This window comes from Solenopsis invicta, chromosome 16 (genome assembly GCF_016802725.1).
Source record: "Solenopsis invicta isolate M01_SB chromosome 16, UNIL_Sinv_3.0, whole genome shotgun sequence".
NCBI classification, from domain to species: domain Eukaryota; kingdom Metazoa; phylum Arthropoda; class Insecta; order Hymenoptera; family Formicidae; genus Solenopsis; species Solenopsis invicta.
In genome coordinates this window covers 21,587,446-21,602,393 of record NC_052679.1, presented here as the reverse complement: position 1 = coordinate 21,602,393, position 14,948 = coordinate 21,587,446, and the positions used below count along the sequence as shown (strand labels likewise).

The 14,948-nt window shown below is 37.1% G+C and overlaps 1 protein-coding gene and 1 long non-coding RNA gene across 3 annotated transcripts in view; both read right to left on the bottom strand.

Moving 5' to 3' along the window:
- Positions 1-14,948, bottom strand: part of LOC105193225 (leishmanolysin-like peptidase) — a 269,152-nt gene that overhangs the window by 142,366 nt on the left and 111,838 nt on the right. For both annotated transcript variants that reach the window (XM_011157595.3, XM_039458987.1), the window contains one exon: positions 1,445-1,545. In XM_011157595.3, coding sequence (XP_011155897.1) covers positions 1,445-1,545 — 101 coding nt within the window. The remainder of the gene's footprint in view (positions 1-1,444; positions 1,546-14,948) is intronic.
- Positions 13,846-14,948, bottom strand: part of LOC113003187 — a 50,505-nt gene continuing 49,402 nt past the window's right edge. The window contains exon 2 of the long non-coding RNA XR_003268302.2: positions 13,846-14,135. This is a non-coding gene — a long non-coding RNA (uncharacterized LOC113003187). The remainder of the gene's footprint in view (positions 14,136-14,948) is intronic.

The window sequence follows — 14,948 nt, the reverse complement described above, 5'->3', positions numbered from 1 at the left end:
TTTTTAAATAAAATGTCTCGTGACATCGCGTGATACTGTGCTTGAAGTGAAACGATCGTTTATTAATAATGTACAAGTACCACGTTATACACAATGCTAGTAACAGTGCCATATTCTGATATTATGTCCCACATTAACTACCGCGAAATCGCCATTTGAAACGATAACGATATCTTTGCTTATCATGTTTCCAGCTATTATAGCCTTAACGCATTACCTTCCGCAGTTGCGGGAGAAGACACTAAGGGATGCGAATAGATATTATCAGCAACGGCCCTAAATTTCTGCAGTGGTATTCTCAAGAAATAACCGTAGGTAAGAATATCAGTACTTTACACAGAAAATAATACAAATATTAATAACTGTGCAAAATTCGCCGTCTCGGGTACCATTATCGTAGCTCTTCAAGACATTACCTGGCAATATCGAAATTCGCGATGGAGTTTTCACGTTGGAGCATATACCCCCTCTCGATTCGAGTAGATTCCTTGGAAATGGCAAATGCGATCGTATATTTGCGATGTAAATGTTTATGGAACGCCTCACGGCGTTACAGTAATTTTCACGCGAATTAGAAATAACGGCCGCAAGGACGGCGACAATTACAGATGGAAGCTATACCTGCGGGAGAAGTGAATTGTATCGTTCTTTTCTCGACGCGAGTAAGCGACAGGTAACCCGGCAGCGTCATGGAGTAACAAAAGTATTGCGCGATAGTCGAGCTAATTTCTGCCACCATTTGAAAATTAAACGGCAGAGAAAATATTTATGAGCACTTTACTAAATTAGACCTCCGCGCAAAAGATCTCGCTGTGCGTTATACAAAGTGCGAAGATGCGATGGGACACACCCATTGTACGCGTGACGACAAGACGACGTTTGTAAAAACCAGTATTTAATCCAGTGACTTGCGAGCGTGCGAAAGAGATTAATTATCGCAAGAGGAAGAAATTACAGAGTATGTTAACCTAATTACACGTGCCGAATTACTTGTTTTACCTGGAAAAACTATTCTTTCAGGATTTTAAATAATTTTATAAAATGTTATAAATGAAGAAATTAGAAAGATGAACTGAAACTAAAATGTACTAAGAAATTTACATTATTTTCATGGTTATGCTCATTGATTTTTCAATCATTTTATGACACGGGGAGAAATATTATCAAAAGTTCTTTCTTATTCCGATATTTAGATAAATTTTCCACGTCACACGAAATCGCGAAAGGACCCGAATTCGCGAATAAATCAAATTAGAGCTGAACATTCCTCTATTTTCGATTACTCGCAGGAGATTGCCGCTTAAGATAGTTAGCGGCAATTCGCTGTGCTGCAAGGTGAACTCGATTTATACCCCGATATAGTCGACCCGTAACTCTCCGTAATTTCCCATGCCCGTCGACAAATATCGTTGAATTTCGCGGAAACACGTATGTACGAACTCACCTGAAGACGCTCTCGTCGTAAGATAGCAGAATGCGCACTGGCTGACTGATGCTACGTTTCTTTACTTCGTGCGCTGGCTCGATGTGTACGCCGTGAATTATCTGGAAAACAAAAGCGAAATTTGATTAGAGTTTGCGTAGAATGCCAGGAATACCATGTAGAATATCGCGTAACTTGAGAGCTTTGTTTGTTATTTATTAATAAATGTGTTGATAACTTAGATTGTAAAATAACGTGAAGCAGCTCTAACGCGGAAAGAAAAACTTTCACGGACGCATCTATAGTTATGGTTTGCTAAAACTGTATTTACTATTGCAGCAAGAGAAATTTGCCAGCATTGTTGTTGCAACAGTTTCTTAGCAAAGTTCACTTGCCTGTTATAATTATATCGATGGAATCTGTTAATTTATTTAACAGCCGCAGCAGTTGTAACAAATCTACGAGCAAATGGCAACACCGCCAACAGATGGAGTATTTCTCATAAGAATCGCAGAGAATAGGATAAAAGACGTAACATTATGGATTTTTTTTACTTCGTTCAATTTTACTTTCATCACGGAGTCCAATTTGAGGATCTCGACTTCGAGTAAAATAAAATGAATTTGGACAATAAATTTAGAGCATTTTTACTTAAAATTTTATTCAGGATATTCGGATCTACAACGGCACCTATAATTTTAACGCCAATAACTAATTAAATTTAGTTATGCTGTTAGTTTGAGCTGAACTGAAATTCATTATAATCACTTTTTTTCCGCGAAAATCGCAACAGTGCTCGAGATATAATTACAGCACATTTCATGCTGTTTATATATGTACAACAGTCAGGTAAAATAAGCATAACGTTAAATTTATCATACGTTTGAAATCATGCTGATTTTATATATTTACGGTTATCAGTATTTACATAAATATATTATTACCAAGAAATCCTGGAGTATTATTGTTTTACCGATACAGAGTTATTTCCACTCACGAATAAACGACCGTTTTTGTAACGTTTAACTTTCACACCAATAGTCTGTTTTTACAAATTCCTATTATGTTAAAATAAATCCAGTAAAAATACACAAAGCAAACAGCCATTTTTGTCCATCCTCGACACAATAATTTATGCAATAATCCTCTGTGGCTGTCTAGGAAATATACAGGTTTCTTTTCGACTTTTTTTCGTAAACCTTTTTAAACAGTTAATAGTTACTCGTTTGCGCTCGTGTAAAATTAGAAAGCCGCGATATCTTGCATTCAGAAAATTCAGGATTTACCATGACTAGAGAGTTGCGGATATTCACGTTAAAATTTAGACCAGCGCGATAATTGGTCGTCGAAAGTTAAGCTTGTTACTGACAGATCTTAATAGAAGATGCGCTAACTATATTGAATTGTGCCTGGTATTTTGATACCAGCGGTGCGTAAACCTGATACGCTCCTCGACGGGGTGCTCCAGGTTGCGAATTCTACGGTGAAGCGGCTGCAATCTCGCGCTCGCAGGAATAGCAGCTTGCGGCAAAGGCCGCAACCGCGTTTACAGAGGTTATAAGAGGGAAGAGACAGGTGCATAAACTAGGTATAAGTTCTGGTTAACTTGAACACCGTCGGGCTTCAGTCAGAAGTTGCGAGCGATAGAGTCATAGAACCGAAAGGAGGTAATGGATAGACGCCGGTGTGAAGAGAACTTAAACAAAGTGATGTGCCGCAACGCAATTGCATGCTTTCAGCAGAGTACGAGCATTCATCGATTAGTACATGTCGTTCTAAACATTTATAAGAGTGAAGAATATATGATATATATAACGATAAATCGATACGTTACGTAAAAATCGAATTGTGTAATAAAACGATTCGATTGTGAACTATAAGAACAGATTTACTAGTTTAATACATCGATTAATTCGCCACTTTGTAACGAGTTTTCGCCACAAGGATTTGATTGGCCCGACACTTCGTTTAATAGAGCCCCCGTGTAATTGAGGAAGGTCACCGTTACCTCGTTGCAATGGGCGTGCTTGTTAGAAATGCAATTATGCGAAGATCCACGTTAAGTTTTAATCCGATCCACTTTTATACTTGCGGAGAGTTTGCGTCCTGCGCGGAAAGCTTCTTAGTGATAATGCGATATCTTAAGAGGATAGGAGTGGCATTAACTGCGCCAGCCAAGGAGCGCAGAGAGGACCACGAAGACCGGATCGAAGGTCGAAGTTAAGATGCAGCGGCGCTCGAGTATCACGTATATAGAAGATAACGGTAGCTAAACCACGCGCACTCCATCGTAACTTACAAACCACTCTAGCGAATAGTACTCTCTTAATTATCAAACTTTAGACCGCTCCTAATTTCTGTCCTTATACCCATGGTCTATCCGGTAATACGACGGGATGCGCGTGCCAGTACATACCTCAGCCAACCAACTATCTTTAACGTAGATTTTCTAACATTACGCTAAAACGCTCTAATGAGGATTTAATGTTTCATGTTTATTATAAGCGCGCGTATATGTATATTAAATCGTTAAATTAAAAATTTTACATAGTAATTAATTTTAGTTCTTAACAATCTGCGTGTTATCATTTCCGTAAAATTAAATTAATTAAATTAGATACTAATTACGTGAATTTTAATTAAGTTAATGTTCATTAAATTAAATTAAACTTTGAGTTGTCTGCATAATAGGTTTTAAAACACATTGTTTATTACACACACACTCATAAGATAACAATAATGTAGAAATAATTTTATTGATAATGTTGAGCAGTGAGATATTAATTGTGCGAGCCTGTTATGTACACATATGTTGCATTCGCGCCAAAGAAAATTTCAGCAAACGTATTTAATATAAATAGCATTACCATCAATCTAATTATCTGGGAACTAATGGAAGGAAAAAGAAAAGGAAAAGAAAGGAAAGGAAATATCAAGATTAAGCAAGCGGACAGTTCAGCTGGTGTGATGGGAAACAAGAAGACAGAGGTCTACAAATATCCTGCAGAGAAATTCCATAAGCCTCATCCATCTTGGTTATTGACCTTAATTCAAGACCAGCCAGTCGGCATTAAGATGATTTCCACAGAGAATCGATATTTTCCAGTGCTACGTCCGCTGGTCCCAAGGATAGTAATGATGGAAGCGGTAGCAAGCTGCATGAAATGATATTATTAAAGTGATTACGACTGTGTAGAAGCCTCAGAAATATCATTCCTAAAATCATCAGAGAATAACTAGAAAAATATTGCTCGAATATAAAATTAGAAAAAAAAAGATAATATATACATATACATGTTTGTGTAATACATTGTGCATGTGTGAGCATCTGAAATCATATTCTCTTTACAATTTTATCTATACAGTCGTTAAAGAAAAATTGAAGAGACAATTACAATTTAATTTTGCAATAATTTGATATGCAGTCTAGAAATAGAAATGCATTGCTTTTTTTATTTGCTATTGCATTCATTATTTGACAAAATTGTCTATTCTTTTTTTCCTGTGCAATAGAAAATTAATTAAAAATAAAAACACTAAGGAATAACTTCTATATTTCAGTTCAAAGAAAAAGACACGTCTGTTATTTTCGAAGGAATAGAGAAGCTACCGTATTTATTCACTCGTAAATTTCTGTAACCGACTCATGCGGTCACATATCATTATACATATTATATGTTCGCATTTCAAGAATTAAATTATCTGCAGCAAGCGAAAGCACGAAACGTACAATGTAAACGTGTGACAACAACAGCCTTCCCATGTTTTTATTGGACAATGTAAATATAATATTACCGTAATACATCATTTTAATAGCGATTATTAATTACGAAAGTATATATTTTGCGAAAATGACGAGAGATAAAATTTCCAATACACGTTTGCATGGTATCTTCTTCCCCGGATGAGAAAGTGCCTCGATGCACTTCGATTTATCATATATCTACGTGTCGAAATAGCGACTGGGGGATGAAGAGATCGTGGAAACCAGGCAGGTGGGCAATTTCCGTGTGGTAGCCGTCTACCGTGATATACCCGTCTCTTTCCGGCCATACCGCATTTACACGCAGCACGATGGAAATTTTGTGTTTCCCTGCATGTCCCTGCATTTTTGTTGCACTTTTACGCTCGTCCTTCCCGGAAACGTAAATAACCGACGATCGATTGCTCATCCATCGCCTTGAGGTTTTATTCTGACACGTCTCATCAAATAGCGAGAGATAAATTGTTTATTATTACCCTCCACGAATATACCGATCCGCGGCCATCTATTTTCAAACCGTTCCATTTAGACGCATTTGCATGATGCATAATTTAGCTTCGTATCCATTCCACGTTTAATTTTTAAAGCTTTAGTCGATCTGAAATTTAATTTTTCACGTACGATGGCACAAGTGTACATGCAATGTATTATGCTCTAACATCACAATAGAATAACGAAAACATCTACAAAATCAGTATAACAGATTCTTGTATATAAATTCATAAATAAATTTATAAAATACATAAAATTTTAAATATCTTTTAATCTTATATTATTATTAATATATTATGTTAATAAATAACAACAAATCTTATATTAATAAATATTTTATTTAAAATCGGACAATTTATTATCGTTAATAAATTAATTAATAGAACAGCAAATCGCGGTCTTACATTATCCTGATGTTAACGTAAGATCGCGGTTCACACGGTTTAACGATATCAAATTCTCCGATTTCCAACATTTGTAACAACTTTAAATATTGATGCTTGAAAAAAAAAATTATGATAACGGATTCAAGTCGCAAGATTTGTCTGGCGAATTTTCGAAACGATCTGTTTTCGAAATCCGGCGCAATGTTACGCTGTTTTTCGAAGCAGCGCGAGTCCCTCGGTCGCCCATTCAACCAGCGGAGGTTGGGGAAGAGATTGATCTACGGCGGAAGTTGTGCGCGTGAATTTGAGGACATTATCTGATCGCATGGAGAAAGTAATTTATGGGAGTAGTTTAGCCGTGCGCGATAAAACAAATTCCACGCGGAAGAATGAACCGAAGAGCGTGAGCAAATTCTCGAGATTCCCGGAATCCTTTATTTCGAGTCCTACGTTTTAATAGCTTTAATTAACCGGATGTAGTCTTCAAGCATCAACGATTGATCGCATTGTTATAAGAGGATGATGCTTAATTAAATTCTTTGCCGTTTCAGCAATACGGACGATATTTCAGCGATACAAACAATTACAGAATAGAAAAGCTGCAGAACTCTGCTTTTGTGAAACTAATGCTGGCATTTTAGTCTCTAGATGTAACCAACAGAATATTCTATTTATTTCCAAAAGAATATTAGTGTTTTCGATGCATTTCAAAAGAAATTTTGACGAATTAAATTTTAAAAAAGCAGACGTCCAAATATATAGAATGCAAAAATTGGTAACAACAACTTGTTTATTTCATTCAGAATCTATTTGAAACCTAATGTTTTTAGACGGAGCTCTTGTTATTTAAAACCTTTAAAAATGTTAAAATTTCAAAGTTTTTAACCCATAGAAGTCTAATAAATTCAAAATTCGTCAAAAACCGTAACTTAAATACTAGTTAAATATTTGCAATGTTAATAAGAAACATAAATGAATACGAAATCAATGCAATTGTATCAAATGATTCATGAAAATGAACGGTTCGTCTTTTCTAACGAGCGCGGACGAGAAAGGAGAATAGTCGAAGTTTACCTTGCCAGGAAACAATGCTGATTCTCATCAATTAACGAAAGGCACGAACGAGAGATTAAATGAACTCTGTTATTTTATCATTTGTAACTAGCTGTTCTCGAACAGTCGGGATCTTTGCCGGTCGCACCGACTTCCTCTTCCGTTTACTCTGATTGTCAGAAGACAGCTCCAGCTCCAGCTCTAGCTCCTAAACTTTGAAAACACGTCGGAGAATAGCTTCCGTGCTGCAGTACCGTCAACAGCAAAATAAACTTTGTCGTTTATATATCTCAATGTGCGTCTTTCAAACGATAAAACTCTGTCGCGCGTAAACTCATTAGCGTTGACAAGAAATTAACGACGAAAATTCATGCTCTGAAATAATTGATATTGTTAAAAGAGCAATGTGACAGATTAAACATTTAAGCTATTCATATATAAATTTAACCGGAGGAGAGATTAAGATGTAAGAATCGTGGTTCGACATCGAGGTTAATGTTCTTGCCACGAAACTCCCTTCGATGGAGGATTGGGTCACGGAAAATGGGGGGAAAAGACACGTCTGTCCGAAATGAGATTTAAAGGGATCGAGGGGTAGAGACAATAATCCTATTTCTGCCGCGCGCAGGCTCGGTAAAAGATTTCTCGTACAATGGAGGACGGTAGAGAGTTCGAAACCGGACTAATTGTCGGCCGAGACGAGGTAATTCCCCGTTTGATGCCACGGACGTCGCGGCAGAAGCTCCGTAATTGCGATCCACTCCACTTTTTCACCCCCCTTCATCCCCGTCCCCCTCCTTCCCGTCGCGTCACGACAAATCGAATAGGCCGACTTCCATCAGTCATCATCAGGCCTGTCCGATAGCGAATAATACCAGACGCCAGACAAGACGCGCAAGTACGCGGAATTATGCGCTCGAGTTTCTGTCATGATCATAATGCTGTGCAGTGGGAGCTGTCCGAAACACCGCAAGCATTACCGCGGCCACGGTGCGAATTGGAACGTGCCAGTCGGCGTAATACATCAATTCCGCTTTTACACTGCGAACAGCACTTAGCTCGGGAAAATATACGCCATACGATATCGCGCGCCCGTTGAAATACGTGTTCAGTAGTTTCGGGTGTCACTCGATACGGCATATCTGAAAACGAATCTCCAGAGTTTATTGTTGTGAAATACGGTTGACGTATTGCGTTACCTGTTTTAATCACACGTTTCGTAGAATGCAGTTTAAGTGCGTAACTTTGGCACTGGACGTGCCTGATTTCCCTAGCGTTGAAAGAAAACAGTAACGTGTTGCGGAATTTATGGAAACAACAAAAAAAAACGCCAAGAGATTTACTTGGTAAAATTATCGATCATGGCAAGCTTTTTAATCGCAAAATACAGTTCAAACATTAAGAACATCTTTGAAAAACTTTAATACAGTTTAAAATTGTGAAAGTTTGTTGTAGTCTTCAAGTTATAAAAGAGTCGAATGCGCCAAGTATAGTTATATCATTGGATAAGCGAAGCTATTGAAAGAAGTAACGAAATATATATTGTAAAAGCCTTCTTTCAAAGCAAGACATTTCTCTCGCGACAAAGGAAACTTGATCAAAAGCAAAAACATTAAAGTTTCAAGTTGCTTTATTTATGAACGTATAATAGGTTAATACGCACACAAAAGCAAGTTTATACTTGCCGCATGAAAATGCCGTCCTCTGATTTTGCAACAAAGTTTCTAGGATAGGGCACGCACACGAGCTCATCAATATTGCGCAAATAATTGAAGTTTAATTTATGCTTATAAGCTCCGCTATCGAAAGAGTTCATCAATATTCATCGACATGCATACCAAATTAGTGTACTATGCGAATACAAGATCTTGTCCCAAATTTGACAAAACATCTTCGATCCTTTCCTCCCATCTTCTCTCGTCTTTCGGTATTTTATGTTAAGCTTCGCAAAAATTGGAGTACGCATTTGGTTAAAGCAAGCAGTTTTATACACTCGCTGTACGTATGTATATACGCGATTGGTTGTACGTGGAATCTTCTACTATTGGGAATACGGAAGGGAAGGCGTCGTTTCGGAATCCCCCTTGTGCCGGTGTCTGCGGAACGTGGGTATCATGTAAAAGCGCATCCCAGCGAAACTAGATTCTCCGCAGTCATAGCTTATTTAGGAAGCGTGAGGTCGCATGCGATTGAATAAGTATTTCGTATTCAAAAAACGGGACGTCGGGAAGTCTTTTGTTAAATTTACTTCGGGAATTTCATCAACATTCAGAGTCAGCAGTCCGCGCATTGCGGCACGATCTCACTTGCGATTTTTGTAATCGTGGCTATTGGAAATTCTGGATTCCCATATAACGACAGATAAATGGCTATTGCATTTTGTAGAGCGCCTTCATGAATATGCAGCTGCATTGTTATCTGCAGAATTATAGCTAGCAATTTCTATAGCTATCCAAAACGTGCTATCTTGATGGGGCATCGCCTGGCAAAGATATCGTTAAGTAATGCGAACATATCTAAACATATTTTCTGTTTATACAAACCTAATAATGCATATTATACGCAAATAGCGCGGTGGATAATGCGGTAAATGAACAAAACATGTTTTTCTATCTACTGCACAATATTATTCGCATTATCATGAAACCGCGTATCGACATAAGAGGCACTAAACATTGAAATTACCACCGCACGAAGCACTTTTTGACGAAATTACGAGGACACGGTATATTTTGTCAAAACGGTACTTTGGACAATTCTAACGCTACTTAAGGAACCATTATCACAAAATGGTTTCTACTATCCTACTTAAATGCAAAATCATTACACCAAATTTCTAGCTTTTGCCTGAGCAACGAGTACAACAACGTGCGAGTGACTCTAAAAGATTGTTTATATTCTACAATTATATTCCGATGCAATATATTGACAATATGTTTACCTATGCTTTCGCTTCTTCTTTCACTATAAAATATATTGATAATAGAAATAAAAGAAATTAATATGCGCGTTTAGTAAAAATAATATAATCTATGAATTTAATCGATGTATATATACAGTATAAGTCAATTTAATCACATTTCTAAATTAAATTATTTTTAACTAATTATCAACTAATTTAGTTGTAGTAAATAATAGAACAGTACTTTCTTTTTCAATTCTTCGTGTAAAATATATATACAAAAATGACAAATTAGATTTTAACTTATTTTATACATATATACTTTTTTTTAATTAAAAAAAAAGAACAATTTCTGATAACAAGGATACCGTAAATAATGCTTATCGGCATAGTATCGGCGCAAAAAGAATATCCAAAAATTTCGACACAAACTGAATTAAGCCATCAACTGACGTTAATATGATTTGCATATCCATTATAGTGGCGTGTTAGGGGAAAAAAGGACGGCTCACTCTTTTGCGATATCGGAGCGTGCACACGGTTACACGGTCAGGCGTGTCGACTGTTTAATATTTTCTATGTCACACAAAGCATCCACTGTCTCTCTTTTACGTAACGCTAAAATTGAATATTTATTTACACAACAGAAAGCTGCATGTCGTTTCAACTTTTATAGAATTCTCAACGTTTCTCAATCTGAAACACGCGCGTACAGCGGGTCTCTAGGAAAGCATTAACGGAGAAAGAACGGAATAGAATAAAAATAGACAATACACGCATGTTAAAGTTAATTTTGAGAAAAGTGCACTATAACCGCTGCAAGCAAAATATAAGCGCATTTGGCTGTGGCAATATATAATCTTTCCATCGAGAAGAAGCTTTTCTGCAGGAAAATGTCGGCAGAGCAAAATGAGGAAAAATCTAATTAAAGTACGGGAAATCAAATACGCAACGGAGAATCCGCCGACCATTCTACCTAGTCATGTTCTCTCGCTCCACATACTGACATAAACCGCGAATCTGCGAGGTAAATGCGAGATCCGATGTGGGCCATGCTGACGTAAAATGCGAGCATGACGTTCATTGAAATGATATCAGTTTCGAATCGCGTGGGATCGACGCGCGCGTTTGAATTCTCAAATTACATTCAGAAAGATCAAATGATACTTCGTGACGCGATGGCAACTGCTAATTGCATACGCGAAGCGAATTCGCTTCGGTATACTATTCTTGGTTCGTGGAATGCAAGATTCGCCCGCGCCGCTCTGGTTCGACTTATGTGAATTGATTCCACAGGCGGTTCGGTTACGTTTATTACCCTCGATGGTAAGGTACGCGTTACACGCAGGTATCTCTGCATTTGTGATCGAATGCGTGCTTCGAGTCTTATCTAACACAAAGCCGCACACGCGAATGCGAAGCAACGGTTAAACGTCTGCACACTGCGGTACGATCAACCACATTCCCAACCTTACTGCTGGCATGCATTATGTACGAATGGCATGAGAGTGCGATATACAATATGACTAGGCCTAAGGGTGAATCAAGCCTTGAATTTTTGTCGGCTCATTCCATTTGTACTACCGTGAATATTTCGAGATTTAATACACAATGGCGGCGTGTAGTCTACGCATTTCGTAAAATTTCAACGATTTAATAATGTTTTCTACGCGAGATAATAATAATACAAGAGACGCACGGTTTCTACACAACTGCGTTATAGTCACAAGGTCGGACGATAAACACGGATATCCATTTCTCGCAGCCGTGTTTCATACGATAAACCTCATATCTTATATATTGCGCAGCTATTGCAGAGAATAGTATGTAACTACTGCATGTACAATGTACAAATTCAAGTTTACGCATATATTTCAAACTAAAGAGAAGAAAATGTAACAGCAAGCTTTTTATAATGAGATAATGAGATGTTTATAAAAGATTAAGCAGGCAAAGTAATAAAAACAAAATCTTAATGAGAGAGAAGAGCTTTGACGTAGTTCTTTTTTTATCGCGTTTTAACTTGCGGTCTCATAAAAGCAAACGTAAAGATAAGTGATTGAAAGCGAGAGTTCTTCATGCTTGGTCAGTTCTATCAAAGCGCGGCGTTCGTGTTGGTGCAATAATTTACGCAACTGCCGTGTTTGTGTCAAGGCAAGCTAATTAGTCGAGTAGATGGCTGAACCGACTATAGACATGAAAGGGCCTTGCTCACGTCGGGAATCCATTATGCAAGACATCGCAACCCCGCACCTAACGAACTAATTTGCTGCACGTCTCGCAAAATGGAAGAGACATAAAGATGGGATAAGGAAGGACATGGGTAAAACTGCATCGGACACGTACCACCCTTATTGCCAGTGCCGCTATCAAACTTTGCGTGACAGTATAAACGGGGAAAGAGCAAATTGCATCGACAGATTGAAAGCACAACGGTTCAACACTTGGTAAAATTTGAAGACAGCTTTGAGCATCCATATTTCATGTGTATATATTCTTCTAAAAAGTCGAGAGTAAAAACCGTCTTATTGAAATCTACATATTTTTACTATAGACAATATTATGTAGACAATAATATATTCTCTATAATTTATGTAAAATTTTGGGTAATGTTCAGACTAATTGGAAAATTATTAAAGAGAGTTGAGTTTGATCGATATAGCGTTGATAATAATTTAATTTAACATATTTCTCTCGTATTATAATAATTATATACACGGTTCTTTTCTTAACATTACGTCGTTTGAAAAATTTTCTGGCTCGGTTAATCCCACTTTACCTCAACCTATTGCTGAGAGGGTGAATTTCTAGACGCGCGCGCGCACGTCGCAGCGAATTCGTAGCAAATTGTGCAGCGCGAGCCCTAAATAAATTTCGCGTCGTGGGGCTTTGTACTCTAACGCGACAGGAAATTTCTGCGGGCATGTGGGTGTGTTAGTGTGTTACACGCGCTCCTAGAGAATGTTACAAGGTATTTCGGGCAGATGCTCTTTTGGTCTAGCTACGCCGTCCCCGCGAGCTTCGAAGTCAAACGCGAGAGATATGCGTTTCGTAAACTAAGATCTACACACGACGGTTTATTCAATTTGCAAAAGTTTCTGTATGTCGATTATTTAATAATGTTCGATGAACCGGTACTTATAAACCATTTTCTCTTGTAATATGATTTTGGATTATATAATTCTTCTAAAGTAAATGTTCTAAAAATTAATTTGGATAATAAATATAACAAAAGAGAAGACGAATGTATAAAACTATAAAATCTAATTATATGCAGAAATAGAAAAATATAAAAAGCTCAAAGTTAAAATTTTCTTTCACATCAAATTATATGCAAGTTTGTGTTTTATAAAGTTATATGCAGTAATGTTTCAGCGATTAATATAGATGTAAGGGATTTCCTAAGCGATTTCCTGATCGTGGGTATCATGCAACGTGTTACGTAATTGTTGAACAATGAAACGTCCACATGTTCTATCCGATACACGTACCTATTCGCTTGAGGACAATCCACTTTAATGTCTAGTAATAATTTATACATGACACGTCAATTGTTTGCTTTTGATTAGCAGTAGTAAGTATTTAGAGATTATTATTCTGCAAAACCATGCATTAATCGCGAATGAAAGGGCTGATTACGAAAAAAGCTCGAACAACGTGGCATAATTAAAATATTATTGCGTATTTTTTTATAAATAAGAATACACTTGATAATTTACATTTAATCACCGAATAATACAGAAAAGTACAAATTTATCTTAATTTCTATGATACAGTTCTCTTCACCGCAAACATGAATTCAGTCGTATAAAATTTATGGAATTTTTGGTATAAAGTATGGTATCGTTTTACATGTAAAACGTGTGTATGTACGTGTGTAATATACAGTACGCGTCTTTCATAGCGTATATTAAACCACCACTCGACAACCTGGCCGCCACCTCCGCCTTCTTCGACCTGGCACGGCGTGATCTACACGTGGCAATATTGCGCCACATGCCGTGAATTCTCTCAGAGCCATTTCGCCTAATCGAGACGGCGGTACCATGCGCCGCTCGTGCTTGCGATCATCGAAGTAGCCTCACAGCTAGTGACCATTAAAAGCTGGGCGACGAGCTAAAAGGTGTTGGAACAGGCAATACGGCGAACAAAATGGAAGATATTGATTTGAAAAGAGTTAACACATTGGACTGTATTGAGATTTAATTATATAATGATATATTTGTTATGTTAAATGCAACTATCAGTTTGCAACACGCATAAGCGTAATACATTAAGAGATCTCTAAACTGAGCAATCTGGTCACGAATTTTATTTTGTCTCGGTCAGCAACTTCAATACTGAGAAAACCTGAAAGATATTAGAACGAAGACTGCGACTTCTATATCATCTTAAATGCCCTACAAATCTCATGGTTTCATCGTACGTGTATGCCACAGTTAATAGCAGAGGTTATTTCTGTTGGCGTTTTCCTTGATTTGTTTCAAGTTGGAAAGAACAAATACCCCTTTTTAAAAAGTTAAGCTTTTCATCACTACTATTAGTAGAAACTCAATATTAAACATTGATATATCACATGAATGTGTGGTACTCTAACACACATACTCATATATATATATTTTTATTTACGTGTATTTTTTGCGCATTCCAAATCGAAAGATTCAATACAGAAATAAAATAAAAAAATGTTAATTCTACTAGTAAAAATCTTACACGTAAAATATGATATCTTTCATCAATTTTTATCTCAAATATGAATATGTATAAAAAATTTAATCTTCTAAGTAGCTTTATATCCGAAGTAAGAGCTCGACGTATCATGAAAAGCGGGTATTCGTTACATTGACCGCGTCTCTTCGATCTTGGCCAATCCTATATCTCATCGATCGTACACACGGCTATAATCCTCTTACTAATTCGCTGCATGCA